This window comes from Prionailurus bengalensis, chromosome D3, assembly GCF_016509475.1.
Source record: "Prionailurus bengalensis isolate Pbe53 chromosome D3, Fcat_Pben_1.1_paternal_pri, whole genome shotgun sequence".
In the NCBI taxonomy this organism is placed as follows: domain Eukaryota; kingdom Metazoa; phylum Chordata; class Mammalia; order Carnivora; family Felidae; genus Prionailurus; species Prionailurus bengalensis.
In genome coordinates, this window is record NC_057356.1 from 197,719 (window position 1) to 224,984 (window position 27,266).

At 42.7% G+C, this 27,266-nt stretch overlaps 1 protein-coding gene across 2 annotated transcripts in view; it reads right to left on the reverse strand.

Annotated features, from left to right (window-relative positions):
• The window catches only part of LOC122470072 (zinc finger protein 268-like), a 31,147-nt gene extending 12,825 nt beyond the window's left edge, over window positions 1-18,322 (reverse strand). Inside the window, exons 1-2 of one of the 2 annotated variants that reach the window (XM_043557199.1) lie at window positions 18,060-18,317; window positions 17,682-17,763 (exon numbers count right to left, since the gene is read on the reverse strand). In XM_043557199.1, coding sequence (XP_043413134.1) covers window positions 17,682-17,714 — 33 coding nt within the window. In that variant the 5' untranslated portion in view covers window positions 17,715-17,763; window positions 18,060-18,317. Of the gene's footprint in view, window positions 1-17,681; window positions 17,764-18,059 lie in introns of both variants that reach the window. The other variant, XM_043557200.1, reaches the window with a different exon arrangement.
• Window positions 18,323-27,266: the final 8,944 nt, after the last annotated feature.

Here is a 27,266-nt window from a genome sequence, read left to right on the forward strand (position 1 = left end):
AGGGCTTCCTGATAAGCCTTAGCACGTAAGTATGTGTTTGCTATACTTCCAAAAGAATCACTGAAAAGATGAAGCAGGAACTGTAAAACTGGTGACCTCAGAAGGAAGCAAAGAACAGGCCAGAAGGGATGAAGCAAGTCAGTGTCTACTTTTGAATTAGGTAAATATTTTAGAGAATCAAAAAGAGGGAGGGCAATCCCCAAATTGCAAGTAAGTGTCAACACGCACATATGTTTATCACTTTTGGAAACAAAACTACAAGAACATAATTTTTCTAGCTGATCTTAACATGTAGTATTTGGCTGTGTATTCTTTGGATAAAATGAGCTACGGGGACATACTGAACTTCATTCAGTATCGTTGTTAATAATAACAAATTGTAATTTTAAAACCATCTTATGCACACTGTAAAATATGACAGTTATATTGCTATTACTAAGAACCAAGGTATCTGGATTTAACAGACATTTTCATAACATTCCATCATAAAACAGAATACACATTATTTTCAAATACACACAGAACATTATCCAGAATAGATCACATGTTAAGCCACAAAACAAATTTCAACAAAGTCAAAAACATCAAAGTCATACCATGCATGTTTTCTGATGACAACGCTATGAAACTAGAAATCAACCACAAGAAAAACCTGGAAAAAACAAATATACGCAAGTTAAATCACATACTATTAAAATAATGAATGGGTCATCCAAGAAACCAAAGAGAAAATTAAAAAATACACGGAGAAAAATGAAAATGAAAACACAATGGTCCAAAATCTTTGGGATACAGCAAAAGCTGTTCTAAGACAGAAGTTGATAAAAATACAGGTCTACCGCAAGAAGCAAGAAAAGTCTCAAACAACTGACCTTGTACCCAAAGAACTAGAAAAAGAACAAACAAAACCCAAAACCAGTAGAAGGAAAGAATTATTAGATCAGAAATAAATGAAATAAAACTAAGAACACAAAAGAACAGATCAATGAAACCAGGAACTGGTTCTCTGAAAAGATCAACAAAATCGATAAACCTTTAGCTACACTCTTCAGAAAGGGGTTGGGGGACAGACAGAGACTCAAATAAACAAATCCAGAACAGAAGACAAATAACAACTAACACCACAGAAATACAAAGGACTATGAGAATATTATGAAAAGGTATATGCCAACAAATTGGACAACCTGGAAGAAACAGATAAATCCCTAGAGAGATATAACCTCCCCAAACTGAAAAAAGAAACAAATAGAAAATTTGAACAAGACTGATCACCAGTAATGAAATTGAATCACCAATCAAAAAACTCCCAACAGACAAAAGTCTGGGACCAGATGGCTTCACAGGTTAAGTTCTACTGAACATTTAAAGGAGAGTTAGTAGCTATTCTTCTCAAACTATTCCAAAAAAACAGAAGAGGAAGGAAAACCTCCAAATTTATCCTATGAGGCCTGCATTACCCTGATCCCAAAACCAGATAAGTACACTACAAAAAAAGGAGACTACAGGCCACTATCTTTGATGAACATAGAAGCAAAAATCGTCAACAAAATAACAGCAAACTGAGTCCAACAATACATTAAAAAAATCATTCACCACAATCAAGGGAGATTAATTCCTGAGTTGCAAGGGTGGTTCAATATTCACAAATCAATCAACATGACAGATCACAACAAGAGAAAGAATAAAAACCATATGACCATTTCATAGATGCAGAAAAAGCATTTCACAAAGTACAACTCATTCATGATAAAAACCCTTAACAAAGTAGGATTAGAGGTAATATACCGCAACATAAAAAAGGCTATATACAAAAACCCCACAGAAACATCATACTCAATGGTGAAAAATTGAAAACTTTCCCCCTAAGATCAGGAACAAGACAAGGATGTCCACTCTCACCACTTTAATTCAACATAGTACTCCAAGTCCTAGCCACAGCAATCAGACAAGAAAAAGGAACAAAAGGCATACAAATTGGTAAGGAAGAAGTAAAACTCACTATTTGCAGATGACATGATACTATATAGAGGAAACCCCAATGACTCCACAAAAAAACTACTAGAACTGATAAATGAATTCAATAAGGCTGCAGGCTACAAAATCAATGCACAGAAATCCATTGCATCTTTATACACTAATAATGAAGTAGCAGAAAGAGAAATTAAGAGAACAAACCCATTTACAAATGCACCCAAAATAATAAAATACCTGGGAATAAACTTAATGAAGGAGGTAAAAGACCTGTACCCTGTAAACTATAAAACACTGAGGAAAGAAATTGAAGGGGTACTTGGGTGGCCCAGTCAGTTGAACATCCAACTCTTGATTTTGGCTTAGGTCATGATCCCGGGGTAGAGGGATCAAGCCCCCCCATCTCTCTCTCTTTCTCTCTCTTTCTCCCTCTCCCTCTGTGCCTCTCCCCTGCTCATGCTCGCTGTCTCTCAAAAGAAAGAAAAAGAAAGAAAGAAAGAAAGAAAGAAAGAAAGAAAGAAAGAAAGGAAAGAAAGAAAAGAAAGAAATTGAAGATGATACAAATGAAAAGATATCCCATGCTCAGAGACTAGAAGAATAAATACTATTAAAATGTCCATATTACCCAAAGTAAACTACAGATTTAATGCAGTCCTTATCAAAATACCAACACCATGTTTCACAGAACTAGAACAAACAACCCTAAAATTTGTATGAAACCACAAAATATTCCATATAGCCAAAATAATCATGAAAAGAAAAACACATCTGGAGGGATCATAATTCGAGATTTCAAGTTATACGACAAAGCTGTATTAATCAAAACAGTATGGTACTGGCACAAAAATAAACACATAGATCAACAGAAGAAGACAGAAAGCCCAGAGACAAACTCACAATTATATGATCAATTAATCTTCAACAAAGCAGGAAAGAATACCAGTAGGAAAAAGACAGTCTCTTCAACAAATGGCGTTGGGAAAATTGGACAGCAACATGCAAAAGGATGAAACTGGACCACTTTCTTACACCATATACAAAAATAAACTCAAAATGGATTAAAGACCTAAATGTGAGACCTGAAACCGTAAAAATCCTAGAAGAGAACACACAGTAATTCCTCTGATGTCAGCCATCGCAACATTTTTCTCAATATGCCTCCTGCAGCAAGGGAAATATAAACAAAAATAAACTATTAAGACTAAATCAAAATAAAAAGCCCCTACATAGTGAAGTAAACAACAAAACTAAAAGACAGCCTATGGAATGGGAGAAGATACTTGAAAATGACATACCTGATAAAGAATTAGTACCCAAAATACATAAAGAACTGATACAACTCAACACCCAAAAAACAAATAACCTAATTACAAAATGGGCAGAAGACATGAACAGACATTTCTCCCAAGAAGAATACAGATGGCCACAGACACAGGAAAAGATGCTCAACATCACTCATTATCCAGGAAATACACATCAAAACTACAATGAGGTATCACCTCACATCTGTCAGAATGGCTAAAATCAACAACACAAGAAACAACAAGCGTTCGCAAAGATGTGGACAAAAAGGAACCTTCGTGACTGTTAGTGGGAATGCAAACTTGTTCAGCCACAATGGAAAACAGTATGGAGTTTCCTCAAAAAGTGAAAAATAGAATTGCCCTATGATCCAGTAATTGCACTAATGAGTATTTACCCAAAGAATACAAAAAAACTAATTTGAAAGGATATATGCACCCTTATGCAGCATTATCTACAATAGCCAAATTATGGAAGCAGCCCAAGTGTCCACTGACTGATAATGAATGGTTAAAGAAGTTGTGGTACCTACACACATACACTGGAATATTATTCAGCCATTAAAAAGAATAAGATCTTGGCATTTGCAATGACATGGATGGAGCTACAGTGTATTATGCTAAGTAAAATAAGTCAGACAGAGAGAGACAAATACCGTATGATTTCACTCACAGGATTCAAGAAATAGAACAAAGAAAAAAAAAAGAGAGAGAAACCAAGAAACAGACTCTTAACTATAGAGAACTGATGGTTACCAGAGGGGGTGGAGGGTGGGGAATGAGTTAACTAGGTGATGGGGATTAAGAGTACACTTGTGATGAGCACTGAGTAATGTACAGAATTGTTCAATCACTACATCGTACACCCAAAACTAATATAACACTGTATGTTAACTACAGAATTAAAATTAAAAACTTAATGAAATTTAAAAAAAAACAAGATATCTAGCACAAGACAAAAAATGCAACAGTAAGTTTTTTTTTCAATATATGAAATTTATTGTCAAATTGGTTTCCATACAACACCCAGTGCTCATCCCAAAAGGTGCCCTCCTCAATACCCATCACCCACCCTCCCCTCCCTCCCACCCCCCATCAACCCTCAGTTTGTTCTCAGTTTTTAACAGTCTCTTATGCTTTGGCTCTCTCCCACTCTAACCTCTTTTTTTTTTTTCCTTCCCCTCCCCCATGGGTTTCTGTTAAGTTTCTCAGGATCCACATAAGAGTGAAAACATATGGTATCTGTCTTTCTCTGTATGGCTTATTTCACTTAGCATCACACTCTCCAGTTCCATCCACGTTGCTACAAAGGGCCATATTTTGTTCTTTCTCATTGCCACGTAGTACTCCATTGTGTATATAAACCACAGTTTCTTTATCCATTCATCAGTTGATGGACATTTAGGCTCGCTCCATAATTCGGCTATGCAACAGTAAGTTTTTCATTGCCAAGGCATCCATTTCAAAGACATTCACCTTGGACAAACACATTGTGGGCTATATAAACAGGCAAAGAAACAGGCCCTCTCAATGAAGTTCCCATTTCCAAAAGTCCTGAGTGACCTACATAACTACTTGCTTGAATAACCCTGCTTTTCCCTTTCTGTGCTTTTTTTGCTTTGTTTTGTTTCAATTTTTCAATGAAATTCTAGTTAGTTAACATATAGTGTAATATGGGTTTCAGAAGTAGAATTTAGTGATTCGTCACTAACATACAACACCCAGTGTTTGTCACAAGAAGTGCCCTCAATACTCATCACCCATTTAACCCATCCCCCGCCCACCCCCACCCTCAGCAACCCTTAGTTTGTTCTCTATAGTTGAGTCTCCTATGGTTTGCCTCCCTCTTTTTTTCCCTTCCCCTATGTTCATCTGTAATGTTTTTCTTTTTCTTTTTTTAGCGAGAGAGAAAGAGAGAGGGCGAGCATGTGAGTGAGGGAGAGAGAGAGAGGGCAGGGGAGGGAGGGAAGGAGGGAGAGAGAGAGAGAGAGAGAGAGAGAGAGAGATCTTAAGCAGGCTCCACCCATAGAGCCCCATGCAGTGCTCGATCCCATGACCCTGGGATCATGACCTGAGCCCAAATAAAGAGTCAAACGCTCAACTGACTGAGCCACCCAGGCACCCCCATCTATAATGTTTCTTAAATTCCACATACGAGTGAAATAGTACGGTATTTGTTTTTCTCTATTTCTCTTAGCATAATACACTCTAGCTCCATCCACATCATTGCAAATGGCAAGATTTCATTCCTTTTGATTGTTAAGTAATACTCCATTGTGTGTGTGTGTGTATATATATATTCTGTCCTCTGAAAACTATAGAATGCTTATGAAAGAAATTGAAGATGACACAAAGAAATGGAAAAACATTCCATGCTTGTGGATTAGAACAAATATTGTAAAATATCTATTACCCAAAGCAATCTACACATTCAACACAATCCCTATCAAAATGCCACCAGGATTTTTCACAGAGCTAGAACAAACAATCCCAAAATTTGTATGGAACCAGAAAAGACCCCAAATTTCCAAAGCAATCCTGAAAAAGAAAAACAAAGCTATAGGCATCACAATTCCAGACTTCAAGCTGCATTACAAAGCTGTGATCACCAAGACACTATGGTACTGGCACAAGAGCAGACACTCAAATCAACTGAACAGAATAGAAAACCCAGAAATGGAACCACAAATGTATGGCCAACAAAGCAACAAAAAGCAAGCAAAGAAAGAAAGAATATCCAGTGGGAAAAAGACAGTCTCTTCAGCAAATGGCATTGGGAAAACCAGACAGCAACATGCAGAAGAATGAACCTGGACCACTTTCTTACTATCAGACACAAAAATAAATTCAAAATGCATGAGAGACCTAAACGTGACAGGAAACCATCAAACATCTAGATGAGAACATAGGCAGCAAACTCTTTGACATCATCCATGGCAACTTCTTACTAGATCTGTCTCCGGAGGCAAGGAAAACAAAAGCAAAAATGAACTATTGGGACATCATCAGGATAAATAACTTCTGCACAATGAAGGAAACAATCGGCAAAACTAAAAGGCAACCTAGGGAGTGGGAGAAGATATTTGCAAATGACATGTCTGATAAAGGGTTAATATCCAAAATCTATAAAGAATTTATCAAACTTGACACCTAAAAAATAAACAATCCGGGTAAGAAATGGGTGCCTCGGTGGCTCAGTCAGTTAAGTGCCTGACTTCAGCTCAGGTCATGATCTCACAGTTCGTGAGTTTGGGCCCTACATTGTGTTGACAGCTCAGAGCCTGGAGTCTGCTTTGAATTCTGTGCCTCCCTTTCTCTCTGCCCTCCCCCACTCACACTCACTGGCTCTCTCTCTTTCAAAAATAAACATTAACAAATGTTTTTTAAAGAAATGGGCAGAAGATATGAACAGACAATTTTCCAAAGAAGACATCCAAACGGCCAACGGACACAGGAAAAAATGCTCCACATCACTCATCATCGGGGAAATACAAATCCAAACCACAATGAGATAGCACCTCACACCTGTCAGAATGGCTAAAATGAGTAATTCGGAGGGGGCCTGGGTTGCTCAGTCGGTTAAGCATCCAACTCTTAATCTCAGCTCAGGTCATGATCTCAGAGTTCATGAGTTCAAGCCCTGAGTCGGGCTCTGCACTGACAGCACAAAGCCTGCTTGTGATTCTCTCTCCCTCTCTCTCTGCCCCTCCCCGCTTGTGCTTGCTCTCTCTCAAAATAAATAAGTAAACATTAAAAACACACACAGGAAACAACAGACTTTGGTAAGGGTGTAGAAAAAGGGGAGCCCTCTTGCACTGCTGGTGGGAATGCAAACTGGGGCAGCCACTCTGGGAAACAGTGTGGAGGTTCCTCAAAAAGCTAAAGATAGAACCACCCTACAACCCAGCAATCGCACTACTAGGTTATTGGCACAAAGGATACAAAATACTGATTTGAAGGAGTACATGCACCCTTTCTGTGCTTTAATTCCCACCTTTATATTTCATTTTTTAAATACATTTATTTTTCAGAGAAAGAGAGCACAAACAGGGAAGGGACAGAGAAAGAGGGAGACACAGAATACAAAGCAGGCTCCAGGCTCCGAGCTGGCAGCACAGAGCCCGACACGGGGCCCAAACTCACAAACCATGAGATCAAGACCTGAACTGAAGTTGGACAGTCAACCAACTGAGCCACCCAGGTGCCCCTTCGCCCTTGTATTTTAAATTCACCAATAAAGAGTGAACCTGCAAAACACAGGCACTCCACCTTCAGCCCCCAAAAAGCAGAACCCCAGGCCTGAGCTCAAGCTTTCCCTTCCCATGCCCTTGCTGTGTGGCATACCATATACCCTCCAGGACTTGTGAGTTATAAACCTTGTTTTCTCAAAGTTCCCTGCTGGCTGTTGCTGAGATGCATCGTGCAATCATAGAACTTCAAATGCTGGTCTACCCACAACTCTGATTTCCAGTCAGGAAATGTCTGAAGGCACCACAGGGGCCCCGGTGAGGGCCACAGGCACTGCTAATCACTACATCACTACCGATGGGCTGGAACCAACACAAAGTAACCTTGAAAACGTGCTGAAAGAAAGAAGCCAGATATAAAAGGCCACATATGGTAGAACTATATGAAATGTCCAGAATTGGTAAATTCATAAAAATACAAAGTAGATTCATGGTTGCCAGGGAAAAGGGGAAAGAGGGAATGGAGAGTGGCTGCAGATGGGGACAGAGTTTCTTTTTAGAGTGATGATAATGTTCTGGAATTAGACACCGGTGATATTTGTACAACTACGAATACTAAAAATGACTGCATGGGACACTTTGAGTGAATTTTATGGTCTATAAATCATGCCACAATAAAACTTGTATAAAAAGAAGAGTATTTAACTTCAATGGTTTTTATTAAATTGATGGCTTTGCAAAAAACCTCTCACCCAGGTTTAAATTCACGTTGTTTCAGATACTCATTGTGCTGCACTGAAGCCAGGGCACTCTCACCAACCCCCAGGCAACCGCTGCCCTGCTTTCTCTGGGCATTTCATATAAATGGGGTCATGCTATATATTGTGCATGGCGTGTTTCACTTAGTGTCATGCCTCTGAGGCTTATTCGTTATGGCATGTACCAATAGTTTGTCCCCTTTATTGTTGAACAGTATTCCACTTTGTCTATATATCCATCAGTTAACATTTAGATTACAGTTTGGGCTACTAAGAATAATCCTGCCATGAACATTCACATACGAGTCTTTGCGTAAATAATTTTTCCTTTATCTGGGATAAATTCCTAGAAAATGAACTGATGCGTTATATGGTAGGTTTATTTTTAACTTTTTTATTTCAAGTAGGATCTACACCCAACGTGGGGCTTGAACTCACGACCCAGAGATCAAGAGTCAGATGCTCTACTGGCAGAGGCAGCTAGGAGCCCCTATATTTAACTTTTTAAAGAAATTGCCAAAATCCTTTCAAAGTGACTGTACCACTTTATATTCCCACCAGCAGTCTGTAAAGGTTCTAATTTCTCTAACTTTCATTGTCTGCCTTCCTGCCTACAGCCATTCTAGTGGGTATAGAGTGATCCCTCATCATGATGAAATCTCTATTTCCCTGATGACTGATGATGGTAAGCATCTTTTCATGTCCTTATTTGCCATCTATGCATCTTCTGTGGTGAAATGTCTGCTCAAATCCTTTGCCCATTTTTAAATTGGATTGTCTTCATACTGAGTTTACATATTCTGAGTTTACATATTCTGAATACATTCCTGTACTGGACATATGATTTGCAGATATTATCTCAGAGTCTGTGACTTGTCTTTTCATTTGCTGAAAGAAGGGACTTTGAAGTGCAAAAGCTTTTCATTTTGATGTAGCAGTCCAATTTATAACTTCAAAGCACAATCTATATAATAGTTTTCTCTTTTTTTGTAGACTGTGGTAATGGAGGTATAGCTAAGACCTATGGCCTAACCCAAGGTCATAAATATTTTCCTATGTGTTTTCTTCCAGAAGTGGTACAGCATTAGCTCTTACAGGTAAGTCTATTTTCCATTTTGAATTCATTTTTCAGTACTGTGTAAGGTTAAGAGTCAAAGTTCATCTTTTTAAAAAAAATTTTAATTGTGGTAAAATACACATAACATAAAACTTATCTTAACCATTTCTAATGTACAGTTCTGTGGAAGTACATTCACAGTGTTACATAGTCATTACCACCTTCCTCTCCAGAACCCTTCTCATCTGTAAAACTGAAACTGTATCCTCTGGACATAACTCCCCCCCTCCCCTCCCCCAGCCCCTGACGACCATCACTCTACATTCGGTTCGATTTTGACAACTCTGGGAACCTCACATTAAGGAGAATCATGTAATATTTGTCCCTCCAGGACTGGCTTATTGCACTGAACACAGTACCCTCAAGGCTCATCCATGTTGCAGCAGGTGTCAGAATTTCCTTTCTTTTTAAGGCTGAATCATGTTCCATGTGCATCTGTATCAGCCCGTGCGTACACACACACACAATTTGGTTTATCCATTTCTCTTTCAGTGAACACTTGAGTTACTTCCACCAAAGAGAGAGTAATCAGCAATTTTTAAAAAGGGAAAACTCTAATTTAAATTGGAAATACCAATACAAACCATGCTTTTTTTCCTTTCCAAAGATTCCTAAGTCTGCCTAGTGAAACAGCCTAGAAGCAATGACACCCAGGATCAGTTGTGGTCTCGGAGCATATTAACCTACCAAAAGGTATCAGGTTCCCAGGAGGAAAGGTTGATTCCAGATCTGGGACAGGAAATAATCAGATGAGCCTAGAATGTCTTGTTGGGCCCAAAAGTGAGGAAGCCAGACTAACACACTGACAGAGTCATTTCAAAAGAGCTCAGGGCCAAGGTGAAGAGGCTTCCTCTGGCCAAAGCTGGGGCAATGTAACCCTCTAAAAGAATAAGGACTGCAACTGATTGAAACTAACTGAATATATTAAGATTTATGAATTTCTTAATCATACTCAAATTAACAATAAGAAAATCAAACAAAAAACACCTTGTAGTCAGCAACACAGGTAACCATGATACAACTCCTGAGGGAACCCTGGGAAAGAATTAAGCATGTACCTGGCCATTCCTTACAAATGCAGGACAAGAGTGAAGCAGCTGCCCTTGACAGTGCTCAAAAGCAGATGGGGGGGCGGGGGGGGGGGGGGGGCAGGTACTCTGGTGGCTCAGTCAGTTAAGCATCCAAATCTTGATATCGGCTCAGGTCATGACTTCATAGTGTGAGGTTGTGGGATCAAGCCCTGCATCAGGCTCCCATGCTGAGCCTGGAGGCTGCCTGGAATTCTCTCCGTCCCGCTCTCTCTTCCCCTTCCCTGCTCGTATGCACGCTCTTTCTCTCTCAAAATAAACTTAAAAAAAAAAAAAAAAAGCAGATGGGGAAAAAAGCAAAATTATATGCACATCTAGAGTAAGGTACCTTCATCCTGTACCTTAACCTTTTCCTTAAAAGAATTTTTCAAGCACAGTGACCAGCACACAAAATAATGAAACTTTCAGAAAACAAGATGACAGAAACAAAACTAACAAAAGTCAACAAACGACAGAAAGAAACAATCAAAGCCAATGGACACTGGAATCAATGGACACTGACTATAAAGCAAACGTATTATATTCAAGGAGACAAAGGCAAACTTTCCAATTTGGCCAGGAATTAGATGACGATTTAGCAAGCATATCTGAAAAAGAAAAAGAGTTACTAGAAATGGAAAAAATATATTAACCAAAATGTGTTTAAATTTTTTTTATGTTTATTTATTTTTGAGAGATGGAGAGTGAGACAGAGTGAGAGTCGGGGGAGGGGCAGAGAGAGAGGGAGACACAGAATCTGAAGCAGGCTTCAGGTTGTCAGCACAGAGCCCGACATGGGGCTCAAACCCACGAACTGCAAGATCATGACCTGAGCCAAAGTCGGACGCTGAACCGACTGAGCCACCCAGGAGCTCTGACCAAAATATGTTTAATAGCGGGTTAGAATGAATTAGTCAAGCGAAAGACAAATTAGAAGAAATTATCCAGAAAGTAGCCATTAAGTGTTTTCTTTAATTTTAAAGCAATAAATTGTACGTATAACTCCCAAACCTCTATGGAGAGGGAAAAGAATAAAGGCAAGACAGAAGAAGAAAAAACAAAAAGTTAAAAAACCCAGATCAAGTACAGCAAATAGAAAGCCAGTAAAATGGTAGATTTAAACCCAAACATATCAGTAATTATATTAATCATAAAGTGTTCCAGTTAAAATAAAAAGATCGACAGATTAAAAACAAGCAGTGGGGGCACCTGGGTGGCTCAGTCGGTTAAGCGGCCGACTTCGGCTCAGGTCATGATCTCACGGTCCGTGGGTTTGAGCCCCGCGTCAGGCTCTGTGCTGACAGCTCAGAGCCTGGAGCCTGTTTCAGATTCTATGTCTCCCTCTCTCTCTGACCCTCCCCCGTTCATGCTCTGTCTCTCTCTGTCTCAAAAATAAATAAACGTTAAAAAAAATTTTTTTAAATAAAAAAATAAAATATAAAGATACAAAAGATAAAGCAAACAACCAAAAGGTGCTCCGACAGCTATCTGGACATAAAACAGACTTTAAGGCAAAAACGAATTCCCGGAAATAAAGGTGATTCCACAATCATTACAGGCTCAACGCATCAGGAAAATGTACTTTGGAGCTGTCTGGAGAGGACGAGGAGCCTGCTCACGGCCAGCTAAGGAGGGGTGGTTGAATTCAAACCAGCCACCAACTTAAATCATTTCGCCCCTCCAAGCTCCTAACAGCTAAGGACACGGCAACTGGGGTCTTCCTCCGCCTGAGCTCCAGGACTGTCCCTGCCACTCCCCTTTTCCCTACTGCTGCCAACACCTGCATGCACAGGCAGCCTTCCCTGAAACCCTGCCGTCCCCTCCTTTCGCACAGCCAATTCTACAGATCCTTTGAGAGCACACGCTGTCAAACATCACTCCCTGGGCCTCCTTCTGCCTCAGCTCCAATCCCATGGCTGCCCGCACTGCACTCTATTCCCTCTCTGAACTTCCTGGAAGACGTGCGATCTCTGGGGCCAGGGCTGTCTCTGACCTGTGTATCCTCATGCCAAATCAGTACCTGGAATATAAACAGGTGTTTAGTAAGGGTCGTCAGTAAGGGTAGTTAGTGAATGAACATCGCCACGTTTTAACCTTTAATTCCCCAAAAGGATCAGTTTGGGGAAAGCTAAAGACATACGGTTCAGTATACACAGGGGCACCAGCCAACCTTTCTCAGAAAGGCCTTTCTGGCGGAATTCCCTTCCCTCCCCCATGCTCCAGCTCACATTAGTTTGGAATCCCCAACTCGCTGCACTACAAACTACGAATATTAGCCTGTCTTGCCGGTGATGGTGGCCGACAGGGGTCCGCGGGAGCAGAGGTCCTGGAGAACCACGGAGACAAAGTTCACTGGTATAAATAAGTCAACTCCTATTGGAGATAAAGAAATAGAAAACCCTTCCAAGCCCCTAGGAATGGAGACTCACTGGATTCGAATTTGTAATAACATATTTAAAGGGGTGGGGGGGGGCGGGGGAGAGTCAGTGGAAGAAAGGAGCCAAACAAAAGTGAGTGAAAAAACAAAACCTGCCGGTAAGTGCTCAGCATCCTCAGAGGAAAGAAACAGGGATCTAGAGGCTCACAAGGCCTCAGTGAAATGTTACTTCCGATGCTCACCTCCTTTTGCTCTGAATTCATACTCATCAAATAGTCTAGCTACTAAGTATCACCTTGATACCCGTAAGACGCCCAGAATATGGGCCCAGGATATATGTCAGGGGAAGGGTCTCTTGCATATTACACACTTTCAGCTTTTAGCCCATCCCTGAGTGAGGCCATCTATGTTTAGAAAGAAACCCAGTTTGGGTGTTGTATGGAAACCAATTTGACAATAAATTTAATATATTTAAATAAAAAAAAAAAAAAGAGAGAGAGAGAGAGGGAGGGAGACACAGAATCTGAAGCAGGTTCCAGGATCCTAGCTATCAGCACAGAGCCTGATGCAGGACTCGAACTCATGAGCCTTGAGATCATTACCTGATCCTCACAAGCCATGAGGTCATGACCTGAGCTGAAGTCAGAAGCTCGACCAACGGAGCCACCCAGGCACCCCTGTGATAAATATTTTAAGTAAAATACTAAATCAGAACAAACAAAATGCCTCTAAGATCCAGACTGTAGCAAGATCAAAAGATAGATCTTTTGAAGGTATACTTTCTAGAGTTCTGAGCAGAGCAATCTTACATTAAATTGAGTCTATTACTTTGAAAACTAGCCCATTTAAAATTCTATATATATTTTATCTATATGATATGCAGTCTGACATTTTTATTTTGAAAAGATATATGAATCGAGGTAGAAGATGATTTTAAGGTACTTCCTGAGGACATCTTTTAATAGGAAAAACAGGTGTAGTTGTAGTAAAGGAATGAAAAATGAAACACAGTAACAGGAAGATCCCTCACTTCTGCTTCAATCCTGTAAGAAGTCAGCTGTCTCAATGATACCAGTTCATCTGCACCGTGTTTCATATGCAGGCACTATCTCTAGGCAGGTGCCAGGCAGTGGGGGTGCAGGGAAACACAGTCACAGGCACCCGGCATGCTATGTTTACTGGCAGAAAACAGTGCAGGGTCCGCAATGTGGCTCTACTGTAAAGGAAGTACCAAAAATTGTCTAATTTGGACACGCACAATTACGTACTCAAAATAAGTAAAATAATTAAAAGAAGTGTTCTTCTCAAAAAAAAAAAAAAAAAAAAAAAAAAAGGAAAGAAAGAAACCCAGTTTCTCTCAATCATTCCCCAGAGACTGGGCCACACCCACCCACTCTGCCCAGGGCACAGCCACATACTTCACTGGTCCCACTTTTGCCATCTTCGGGATCCGAGGAGCTGAGAAGTAACCCTTCATAGGTAAATAGTAACTCCCGTTAGGGCTCAGAATGCTGGAGTCTGTGTCCTGAGAAATTCCCAGCCTACATCCTGAAGCAGTAGAGGACACTGGCCAAGGAAACGGGGATAAAGCCACCAACCTGAGTTCAAATCGTGAGTCGACACTGACCAAGGGTATAACTTGGCTCCTGACTAAAGGCATTAAATCGTAGCTACACAAGACCTAGCACCACGTCTCACACATAGTAAACACTGATTACCAAATTCGGTCGGAATGGCAAAAAAGACAGGACTGCTTAAAGAAAGTAAGTCATTCTGAAAAAACGTCAACGGGCTAAATGAAAGCGTCAGGTGGTTCTCAGGAAAGAGGGCTCTACTTTCAAACGGCCTCTAGTCTGTCCCGTTTCTCCACGTCTACCCTCCTAGAGAAAACCTCCGCCACCTCTCGTCTGCCGTGACCTAACTGGCCACCCCTTTCCTACCACTGTGTCTACTCCTGCCCATCTGCAACGGTTCTTTACTCAGCAGCAAGAAGGGTCTTTGAAAAACCTACCTATGTCACGTGGACCCCTTTCGAACACAATAGTTTACCAGCCTGATCTGGACTCTGCCCAGCTCCGCGTCTGCTCCCTTCCCTTCCCCCACATCCCCAGTCACACAGGCCTTCCTTCCATGGACAAAAGCACAAGACTTCTCCGACCTCATGACCATCCTCCTGCCACGGCTGACCTGCTCCTGGAACTCAGACCTTGACTTAACGTCACCTCCTTAGCGGGGCCTTCTCCAGTCACCCAATCTTTGACATTACCAGTTTTAATTCTACGTGTAACTCAACTCTGACATCTTCTCTTTACTTGAGTAGTTTCTTCACCATTTACGTTGTCATCTGCCTCCCTCCACCAGAATGCAAACTCCCCAAGAGCATGGATTCTGTCAGTCTCGTTCAACAGCACATGGCTGGGACCTTGCAGGGGGCCTGGAACATAGTGGGTGCTCAGCAAATACCCAGAGAATGAAAAAAGGAGCAAACATTTCAAAAACCAAAGTGTATGGTTTCTATCTATTAGGATGCTCTTTATCTTGAAAGGGTGAATACTGTCACGTTAAGAACTCAGAGCTGGGAGCCTGATTTGCGTGTGTCAAGTGCTTAGACCCACGCCTAGGACATAGTAAACACCGTGTAAATGTTAAATAGCAATGTTGGAAAGCTTTCAGACACAAGTCCTCTACATGTTTTAGGTTTGTAGCAATTTTATCTTTTGCCATTGTAAATAGGGTATTTTCTTTCACTGTATTCCCTAAATTGGCAAGTATTTGTAAGTAGGAAACCTATTTATTTTCAGACTGATTTTGTACCAAGGTATCTCACTGGATTGTCCCCAAGCTCCCACTCTCTTCCCACTGCAGCGGCACGACTGCCTCAATTCTACATCACCGTCCCCACTCCCGTCTCTGCAGCCACCTGCTGTTCCCTTCCCTTCTTTCCCTGCTGAACGTGCAGACACACTCACACTCTGTTCTGGAAATATTACCAGCAACACACACCACTACCATCACATTCAATCCAATTTAAACTTTTATGACCTAAGGTCACTTGACCCCCCCTGGGACGTCTCTCACATGACAACCAGTGTTGAGGGGTTTTTTTTTAACTCTAAAACACAGGTCTCTTGTTTTCTCTCATCTCTTCTGGGCTCCCTCCCAGTCTCCAGCCCCTCCGCTGCTACCTTCCCACGTCAACCCCCTGGGCGTCGTCCTCGTCTGCTCCTCATCCTGACCACTCTCTTTGAGCTAATGTGGCCATACCTAACCAGTGCAACCTGTCCGGATCTTTCTCCTGAGACACACGCTTACTCACCTGCCCTCAACAAGGGGAGAGTCCAATCCATATAAAACAGAAAAGTCCACCCCCCAGCCCCCAAAACAACTCCAACAGTCCTCGCTGACTCAGGGAACGCTACCACTCCCAACCCAGGCCCCCAGAGCAGAATTCCAGCAGCCATCCCTGGCTCTCCTGTCTCCCTCACAACCAGCACCCAACTAGTTACCAAATCCAGATGCTTCTGCCCCCCCCCCACTTTTTAAATTAGTCTCTTCCACATATTTTCCTAACTGGCTTATTTACTAATTTATCTTATTGAGGGAGAGTTGATGCACAACGCTGCATTAGTTTCAGGTGTACAACAGTTATTCGACAGGTCTGTGTCATGCTGTGCTCACCACAAGCATAGCCACTGTCAGCACACATTACTGTAATACCACTGAGAACACTCCCTACGTGCTAGCATAGAGATATACCTTCTATCCCCATGACTCACTTCTGCCTCTTTACCATCTTTCTTCTCAACACTACTAGTTTACTTAAACCCTTGTCTTGTCTTGCCCACTGCAGACTACTCCAACCCAAAGTCCTTTGAGAAATCACTCCAATAAATCTCCCTCCCCAAGAGAATAAAATCCAAATTTTTAAGGTGATCTTCAAACCCCTCTATGATCTGGTCCCTGCCTATGGCTCTGGCCTCTTTTTTTTTTTTTTTTGAAATACGGAAAGAGAAAGAGAGAGAGCATGCACACATGCGTGAGACCTGGAGAGGGACAGAGGGAGAGAGTGAAAATCTTAGGCAGGTTTCATGCCCAGCACGGGGCCTGATCTCACAACCATGAGATCATGACCTGAACCGAAATCAAGAGTTAGACACTTAACCACTGAGCCACCCAGGTGCCCCTGACCTCATTTCTTTATATTTCACCACTACCTGCAAACCCTCAGCAACCCTAAAGTGATCAAAGTTCACCAACATACTAAGTCATTTCAAGCCTCTCGAAGTTGCATGTTGCCCTCTTTTCCTAGGCTGACCTTCAGTCCCTTATTCACATTCACCTTTTAAACCTCAGTTAAGAATCTCTTATTAATCACTGAAGCATTTCTTGGAGTACCCTCACCTCCAAAACTGACCTTCTGCTGTGTCCCCCATGCACTTGTGCAGCCTGTTTGAGTACCTATTAACTTGTCACTATGCCTCCAGGTTCTCTTGTCCACCAGCCCCACCAGACCTCTGCTCTCACAAAGCAGGACAACAACTTATCTCTGCACTCTTAGCACCTGACTCCGGGTCCAACAAACACAAGACAATAAAAACTGTTGAATAAGAGAATAAACGAGCGCCGAATTTCTCAAATGAGGCTCAAATACTTTGGATATAAGAGACGAGAGATGATAACCCTTCGTTTAACTCAAATCGCAGGATACAAAATGGGCAGAAAGGAAACTGAAAGTTGTAAAAAGTCTAATGGCCAAGTATTCCTGGACAGTCTAACATCCTCTCAAGGAGGCCCAGCGTCCTGGAAGAGGAGAGGGGAGAGGGAGCTCATGACCAACTCTCACCCTGCTAAAGACGGAGTTCAGGGAGCGCTTTTCAGAAAGGAGAGAAACACCCCTACTCACCCAGATGGCAGCTGTCCGGACCCTGGTGGCCATCCCCACGGTCAGTTCTGTGCGTCCCGCGGGTGGTGGCAGGACCCGAGGGCTGCCCGGTGGAAAAAGAATCGTGAAGGGTCTCCCCGCCCCTCCCGCCCTCAAGCAGGGGAGACCCTCCTGCACCCAAAGTGGGAGGGTCCGAGGCCCCGGCACCCGCGCTTCCCGCCGGCGAGACTGCTTGCCCCGCCGAGCCACGCGGTTCCCCGCCTCCCACGCGCCCCTTGCCAACACAGCCGCGATCGGACGGCTGTTCCGAGTCCGCGTAGGAGGGAGCCGGGTCACACTGGTCTGCACAGTCCCGCTGCCTGGAAACGTAAGGGACTGGGCGCGTCCGGCTCCACTAACCCCTCCGCGAGCAGCCGTGGGACTCGGGGAAGACTGGCTGCCTCCGCCTCCCGGAGCTGCAGTCAGATTGGCTCTGTCCTCCCTTCTGATTCTGCGGCGGCCGCCCGAGTGCTTCGGCCACGGCCCCCGGGGAAGACGAGGCCAGCCCACTTGGGCTCCGGTCACCACCGAGAAGGGAAACTGACACAGACCCCGAAACAAGGTTCTTCGGGCCGGGACCCAGCCAACCGCGACCGTAAGGGACGCGCCGGAAATGCGTCAGCGCGACCCCGGGGCAGAGCGAACTACAATTCCCAGCAGCCTCTGCAGGAGGTCCCGCGGCGCGGGGAGGGCTCCGCGCGAGGGCCGCCGGATGAGAACCCGAGAAGCTCTGGTTCTCGGGTGGGGAGTCGGGGCGCGCTGGCAGCCCTAAGTACCCCCCGAGATTTACAGTAACTCACGGCAGCAGCACGGAGGCGGGAGCGGCGTAAGTTGAGGTAAAAATGCTCACAGTTCTCTGCGTTTCCGAAATGCTTATCAAGTCCAAGTTTCTTCTTGAATAACTCAAAAATTCATGGTAACACGTTAACGTGACATTTTAATGGATATTCCTTTAAAAAAAAAGTAGTGAGCTGTGGCATTGTTCTACATTTTTCTCCTGCGAGAAATCTTTTAAATGTCCAGCTAAATAGAGAACAGCCGGATTCTCGTGTGTGCTTCCACAATCTGTTGCGTGTGTTGTTTTTTTGGTTTTGTGAAGTATTTAAAGAAAATCCAGCCTCACACAGGTGTGCAGTTGGAAAAGGACAGGGTTGGTTTTTTTTTTTTTTTTTTTTAATGTTTATTTTGAAGGGGGAGGCGGGGAGAACCCTAAACAGGCTGCACACAGTCAGCGCAGAGCCCCATGTGGGGCTCGAACTCAGCAACCGTGGGATCATGACCTGAGGCAGGGTCGAGTCCGATGCTCAGACTGAGCCACCCAGACGCCCGGAAAAGGACAGGGTATTTCAATGCGCTTATCAGATAACCGTGGATACGCTTGGATAGCACAAGCTGAACAAGGGAAACGCTAGTGCGGTGTGCAGTCTGAAACCACGTTGGTGACTTCACGCTATTACGTTAAAATCTATTTGTCTGTCTTGCACCTTGAATGCATAGTTTCATTCATGCTTCTGTAGCATCATAAATTAGTCACTTGGAAAATATCCACCGATTTATGCAGCTCTTCACAATGTTGCCACGTTCCATAGTATTATAATTGATCTTAAGTATTGGGGAAGCTGTGAAATTCACAGTGGCAGTACAAGTTTTCCAAAACTGTTCTATTCACTTGAAAACTCAAACTTTATGTTGGGGGAAAAAAAAAACTGTCATTTATTTTCCTTGAAGTGACAGGCTCGCTTGGTTGATTTCTGAGAAAATGCCACATCCCCAAGTGTGCCTTGTCTCTCCTTTTCGTCAAGTTAAGCTGTCAAATCAAATAATCACACAAGTGCTTTTTCTAGACAGCTGTGGAACTTCAGTACGCAGCACAGAATATTTGTTGCACAGAGACTCAGAAGATATGTGCTCAAGAGTTGCTTTAACACAATTACTTTTTACTGCCCTACCAAGGACATCCTAAAGTGAAATAAATCCTAGATACATTAAATGCTAGATGGAGACAGAAAGACTGAAAAGCTTTACACTGAAATGTAGCTACCATCCTTAGCCCACTGGTCTGTTGAACAATCTGCTATATGCTAGTTTCTCATAGTCTCTGCATTTTCTTTTTTGTATCGATTTCTTAATGTTTTTTATTTTTGAGAGAGAAAGAGAGCGCGTGTGCATGGGTGCAAGCGGGGGAGGGGCAGAGAGCGAGGAGGACAGAGGACCCAAAAGAGATCAGTAAGTTACCACAGACTTGGTGGCTTAAGCCACAAATGTATCTTACAGTTCTGTAGGTCAGAAGTTTAGCACGGGTCTTACGAGGCTAAAAGTGTTGGCGGGGATCCATCCATTTCTGGAGGCTCTGGGGAAAGGATCCTTTGTCTTTCCCAGATTTGAGAGGCCGCCTGCGTTTCTTGGATCGCGGCCCGTTCCCTCCATATTCAAACCCAGCAACAGTTGAATCCTGCTCCCTCTGGCCTCCTCCTGTCTCCCTCTTTCACTTTTTTGTTTAATTTTTCTTGAGAGAGACTGAGAATGCGAGCGGGTTAGGGGCAGAGAAAGCGGGAGACGCAGAATCGGAAGCAGGCTCCAGGCTCCGAGCTGGCAGCACGGAGCCCGACGTGGGGCTCGAACTCACGAGCTGTGAGATCATGACCTGAGCCAAAATCTCATCAAACACTCAACCGACTGAGCCACCCAGGCGCCCCATTATTATATATATATATATTTTTTTTAATTTTTTAAATGTTTTGTTTTTGAGACAGAGAGTGAACAGGGGAAGGGCAGAGAGAGAGGGAGACGCAGAATCGGAAGCAGGCTCCAGGCTCCGAGCTGGCAGCACGGAGCCCCACGTGGGGCTCGAACTCAGGAGCTGTGAGATCACGACCCGAGCCGAGTCGGAGGCTCAACCGACTGAGCCACCCAGGCGCCCCTCCCCCTTTCACTCTTAAGGATGTATGGGTTACACTGGGCACGTTTGGGGAACGCAGGATCAGCAAACTTCATTCCCTTTTGCCATAAACATAACATTTTCAGAGATGCTAGGATAGGACGTGGACGTCCTCCAGGGGCCGTTAGTTTGCCTATCCCGTATCCATGACTGTCTCCAGCCAAAACTTCGTTCCACCGGTATTTCCCTGCAGTGGGGGCCTGCAAACTTTTTCGGTCAAAGTCCAGTGAATAAGTGTGCTAGTGCTGCCCTGGTAAAGTACCACAGAGTGGTCTCAACAACAAATTTGTTTTCTCCCAGTTCTGGAGGCTGAAAGTGAGAGATCAAGGTGTTGACCAAGTTGGTTTCTCCTAATGCCTCTCTCCTTGGCTTGGAGCAGCTCATTTCCCCGTGTCCTCCCATGGTTGTCCCTCTGCATCTGTGTCCTCCTCTCCTCTCCTCCGGACACCAGTCACATTGGATGAGGCCCCACCCTACCATCATTATTTTAATTTAAAATGTGTAAACTTGAAAGACCCCAGTCACATTCTGAGTTATTGGGGATTAGCACTTCAGCATAGGAATTTGGGGGGGAGACAATTCATCCCGTAACAACCAGTTAGCAAATGTTTCAGGTTTTGTGTGCCACAGTCTGTCGCAACTACTGACCCTCGCCCTTGTAGCACAAGAGCAGCCACGGCCAACATGTACGCCAGTGAGCACGGTTGTGCTCTGGTAACACCGAAAGGACAGAAGTGGACAGAAGGCCACATTTGGCCTATGTGCATTGTTTGCTGACTCCTGGCCGACACGATGCCGGGGCACCCCGTGTCGTTACCCCGTCATCAGAGTAAGTATATACCACTTGTTCAGTAGTAGGTCGAAACCTTTTGCTGCTGTTCTTTAAAACGGTCTGTTATTTTTATTCCTTTGGTCTTGCGTGCACCTTTTAGGCTTCAGTGACCAAGTTCCAAGTAAAACCCTCTGTAATAAATTGTGGTATCTATTAGGATGTTATTTCTACGTGGCAAGCACTGTTGCTTCACCGTCCAGTAACTGTCCTCTCCCGTTCCTCTTTGCTACAAAAGCTCTGTACGTGTAGGTGCTGGTTGGCCATAAGTTTATGGCATTCCCCTTTCTAGATTCAGTGGATGCATGTTCATTTCTTCAAGTCATTCAACAAATTTTATTGAATGACTACAATGAGCTAGCCACTGTATTAGGCCAGAGGCTATCTCAGTAATTAAGACAGATCCTTTGGGAAGCATTCATTTTGGCAAGGGAAGACAGATGATTGACAGATAAGAAATACTACTGAAAAATGAAAAGAAGGGGCGCCTGGGTGGCGCAGTCGGTTAAGCGTCCGACTTCAGCCAGGTCACGATCTCGCGGTCCGTGAGTTCGAGCCCCGCGTCAGGCTCTGGGCTGATGGCTCGGAGCCTGGAGCCTGTTTCCGATTCTGTGTCTCCCTCTCTCTCTGCCCCTCCCCCGTTCATGCTCTGTCTCTCTCTGTCCCAAAAATAAATAAAAAACGTTGGAAAAAAAAAAAAAAGAAAAATGAAAAGAAGAGGATAAAGGGGACTAGCAGTGCCAGAGGGGTGGCTGCAATTTTAAGTAAAGCAGTGTCTTAGTTTCCTAGGTCAGCTGTAACAAACTACCAGAGTGAGGGCTTCAGCAACAGAAATGTATCTCACAGTTCTGGAGGCTAGAGGTCCAAACTCAGGCTGTGGGTAGGGCTGGTTCCTTCCGAGGGGTGTGAGGGAAGCATCTGTTACAGGCCTCTGCCTATTATATACCATTGATACTGGATTAGAGCCTGCACGAATGACTTATTGAACTTGATTACCTCTGTGAAGACCCTTTCTTCAAGTAAGGTCACGTTCTGGTAATGGGGGATGACCTCAACACACGAATTTTGGGAGCACAAAATTCAATCCATAAAAGGTAGTCAGGGTAGAGCTCATTTGTAAGGTAATACACCCTACATCTAATCATTTCCCGCAGGTCTGCGATAGAACTTTGTCACTAAAAATAAGTGAAAGATGAATTTCTACTGTGTGCAGTGAAAAGCAGCTGGCCTTTCCAACCTGACGCCACAAATCTATGGCACCTCTATTGCCTTGCCATCTGTCTCCTAAATTGATCTCATTGTCGGAGTAACTTGCGAACCTCAACCAACAGCTGTTTACACACCATGTCTTTCAACCAATTCTAATTCCCGTTCACCAGCTGCTGAGACACTGGGCACATGGTCAGCTTCCCAGTTATTTAAGGGCTAAGTTAACTAAACCAAACATTTTCACCATCTTGCCTTTCAGGAATGGTAATGCACAGATTAATCAGTGTGTGCTTAATTCATGGATGAATGTTAATACTTTCTTGGGGCACCTGGGTGGCTCCGTCAGTTAAGCTCCCACTCTTAATTTCGGCTCAGGTCATGATCCCACGGTTCGTGGGTTTGCGCTGTGCTATCAGCTTGGGATTCTCTCTTTTGGTTTCTCTCTCTTCCTCTTTCTCTCAAAATAAACGTAAAATTTAAAAAAAAAAAAGACAATACTTTCCAAATCATTATGTGCCTGTAACAATGGTGACTGATTATACTGGGACCTCTCTTAAAATTCCTGTGGTTTCCCCTTACCCTTAGGATAGTGCCAGGATCCTTAACCAGATGTGGAGTCGGCAGGTAGTAGTGGAAACACCACGTGCCGGAGCCAAAGCGATCTGCGCTTGAACCCTGGGTCTTCCTCCACTTACTCTGCAACTTGGGGCAAGTCACTGTGGACTCAAAACAGAAGTAGGTAGCACACACGAACAGAATTCACGTGAGGATTAAACGAGACGGGGCATGTAACTTATATGCCACCACTTGTGGCATTTAACAGTAATTTACTTTCTTCCCTTTACATCCTAATTTCCACTCAGTCCCTGCATCATTTTAAGATATGACACAATGATAACATAGAGAGAGACAGAGGACACTGAGTGAAGTCTGAGTGAATTTGTCTCTGAAGGAGATACATAACAATGGTACTGTGTATTTTTTATATTGAACTGGCTAATTTTGTTAAGATCCTCTACAAAGTGCCAGGCATTGTCTTGTTTGAGACCTGCCACACACTTACCACTTGTTTTTCATATGAAACTTCACCATTTACTAGCTATGTAAATGGGGACAAGCTACCTAAATTGCCAACCTCTAGTTCCCTTAACCATAGGGGCAATAGTATGTCACTCACAGGGTTATAGACAGAAGCAATCTATTGTATTAAAGGGCTTAGCTTGGCTACCGTGTATCAAGCTGTCTATAAATGAAGATGAGCTACAAAAATCAACAACTACTACTACTGTTACTATGTGTCACTTGGAGCTGCAGATTTTCTCTGATTTCCCAGAAATTCCTGGTTTGCGGAGTATTTTGAAAAAATCAATTTTATTGAGATAAAATTTGCATACAACAAACTGGACCCACTTAAAATGTATACTCTGATGAGTTTAACAGACAAGTACAGTCATGGAACCACCACCAGTCAAGATACAGATCATCCCTAATGGTTCCCTTGGGGTCCCGTCTGCTGTCAGTCACTCTCCCATCCCCAGCCAACCACTGGTTTATCTGCTGCCAAGTTCCATGGTTAAGGTTCTAGCAGCTTATTTCTAGACAAAAACTTTGGAAGAGAAAAAATTCCTTTACTGAAGAAACTGTAATATAAAAGTAATTTGTATTTGTTGAAGAGACTTTGGGAAAAAATAGAAAACTACAAAACAAAACAAGAATAAAGAAAAAAAAGAAAGTTAACTGCTCTTAATCTTTTGACAAATTTCCTTAAGAGTTTTAAGCAAGATTCATTTCAGTTATTTACAATTGATTTATTTTTATACATTTCAGTTTACTCCATATTAACAACTATTCATCATGCTTTTTTCAAAACACATGACAACATCAACATTTTTCTCGTCAACAGTTTGCGTTAATTTTAATGTCTGTGTAATACTCCATGACACGGATACGCTATAACCATTTTGCTATTATACATTTCTATATTGCAAAGTTTGCACTATCATAAGTAATGTTTTAGTGACCATCCATAGACATTTCTCTCTTCCTACATTCCTTGGTGTGTTAATAACAGTAGTAGTAGCTAACACATTTAGTACTTGTGGGCCAGGCACTGTTTTAAATACTTTATACACATTATCTCACTTAATCCACACAACAACCCTCTGAGGTAGATACTAGAAATAACTCCATTATACAGTTGAGGAAAATTGAGCCATAGGTTATCAGAAACTCTAAGAGGCCCGGTTAAGGGACCACTCTTCGACTCCCATTAAGAACCACTGCTTACCATGAAAACGATTTCTGATAGGAATACATTACACATGCGAATGATACATATATGCACTGAAGAACGCAGCACTAATTGAGGAACCCAGGATCTAGTTCTTGGTCTGGCTTCACTCAAAATGTGAGACCAGTGCCAACTCACTTGATCTCAACTGTACAATGAAGATTACACATTAGGTGCTCACTTCAGCAGCACACACGCTAAAATTGGAACGAAGATTACATGTTAGATGGTCTCCTGCTCCTTGTGAAGTCTCATGACTCTTGACAGTCATTTCTAGATTTTTCCTGGGAGAGAGACATCAAGATCTTTGTCCTCCTGGTCTCAAAAATACTTATCACTCAACAATCAATCATTAAGCATCTAAAATATATTTTGTTTAGGGGCCCCTGGGTGGCGCAGTCGGTTAAGCGTCCGACTTCAGCCAGGTCACGATCTCGCGGTCCGTGAGTTCGAGCCTCGCGTCGGGCTCTGGGCTGATGGCTCAGAGCCTGGAGCCTGTTTCCGATTCTGTGTCTCCCTCTCTCTCTGCCCCTCCCCCGTTCATGCTCTGTCTCTCTCTGTCCCAAAAATAAATAAACGTTGAAAAAAAAATTTTTAAATAAATAAATAAATAAATAAAATATATTTTGTTTGCTAGAAAATGGCAAATAATGGCTAGTCCTTCACAGAGATCCATTTATAGAATGAAACAGAGAGTTAAAACAGGTTCTCTTTCTGAATCTTTTTTGGGTCATGAACTTACCACAGAATCTGAAGATCAGGCTTCTCTCCCTAGAAGAGAAAACTTCTGTACAAACGAGATGATTTTGCATACAATATTAAAAGTTGTTTACTGATCCTCAGAAGTGAGTCGTTTACACCCACTACGGGTAGTGATTTCCTCAGGCTGAGAAGTGCTGATGTAGGTAAGAAGGAAACGTGGCTGGGAAGGAAGTGAGAACTCCAGGAGCTCTTGCTCACTGGCAAGCAGGTTTAATTCAATGACGCACACCAGAGGTGAGGCAACAACAGTGACACCAGTTACCACAGCTAACAACAATAAAGCACTTAATATACGTCAGGCACTATTCTAAGCTGTGTATATGTTTACTCAGTTAATACTCACCACAGTCCTACAAGGTAAGTAATGTCCCTAATTTACAGAAGAGGCACCGATGTTAGGCAGCATGCCCAAGTTCACCCCGCAAGTTAAGGACAGAGGTGGAATTTCAACTTGGGTAGTGTAGCTCAAGCTTGTGCATTTAGCCACTAAGTTTCCTTTATAAAGATAAAAGACTACCTTGGAAGGAGGGTGGCTTTGAGCAGTGCTGTTTATTTCATGAGCATAGCTGCTCTAAGAATGCCCCAGGTACCTGCTCCCACTCAAAGGGGACCCTCCCTCACGTGCTCAAACACCTAGTCTTCTAGGTCTCAAAGTCCAAAGAAACCCCGTGTTTAAATTCCCAGGAGCCTTCAGCACACGGTCTCAAAGAGCACAATTCCATGACCCAAACAACGTAGAATGGGAAACTTGCTAGCAGGTGGTCCTTAAGCATCCTTGATGATAGAATAGAGAAACTGGATATCCTTTTTAATGTTTAAAAATATCTTCAAATAATTATTGGAGTAACATGGAATAAACTATAAAACTCACTCAATCCCATCACCTAACAGATCGATTCTGTTCATTATCCAGAGTTTTTCGATTCTTGCTCACATGCAAATATACTTAAAATAAGTACCATTACTAGTAAATGTGTTCTTTTTCAGCTTTACCTTATAAGCATTTTCCCTGCTAACCAAAATGTGGTTTATATCAGACACATAAAAGAGTAGACACTACTAACTCCCCCAGAAGGACAATCAAGTAAAAATATGGCAGGTTATTTCACTGGAATATTATTTTCCACTTTTTTTCAATAACTATCAATTTTTTATTCTTTGCAATAGGAACTCTCATTGACTTATCTTTCTGAAGTATCATTCTGACTGACATCTTTTTGAAGAAGGGAATGAAGCTGGATAATCTCCCACCTACTTAATGGTTCCTTCTCAGATTCTAGCATTTTAAGGCTCGGTCAAGAATGCTCCAAGGACAACTGCTTTTATAGGAACTTGTGGAAAGAAAAGCTGATGTGTTTTTGTACTACAATGAAATCTGTAGGTTATTTCTCCTTCTAGGACCAATTCTCTAGTGCACAAAAGGGTAGTGACAAGATTGAAAGCATTTCTGCACAGATTACATCTACACTGCTTCCCTCCAGAAGGAGTTTCTAATGTAAAACCAAGTTATTGCTCTTTGTAAAGAACTTTCCACATTCG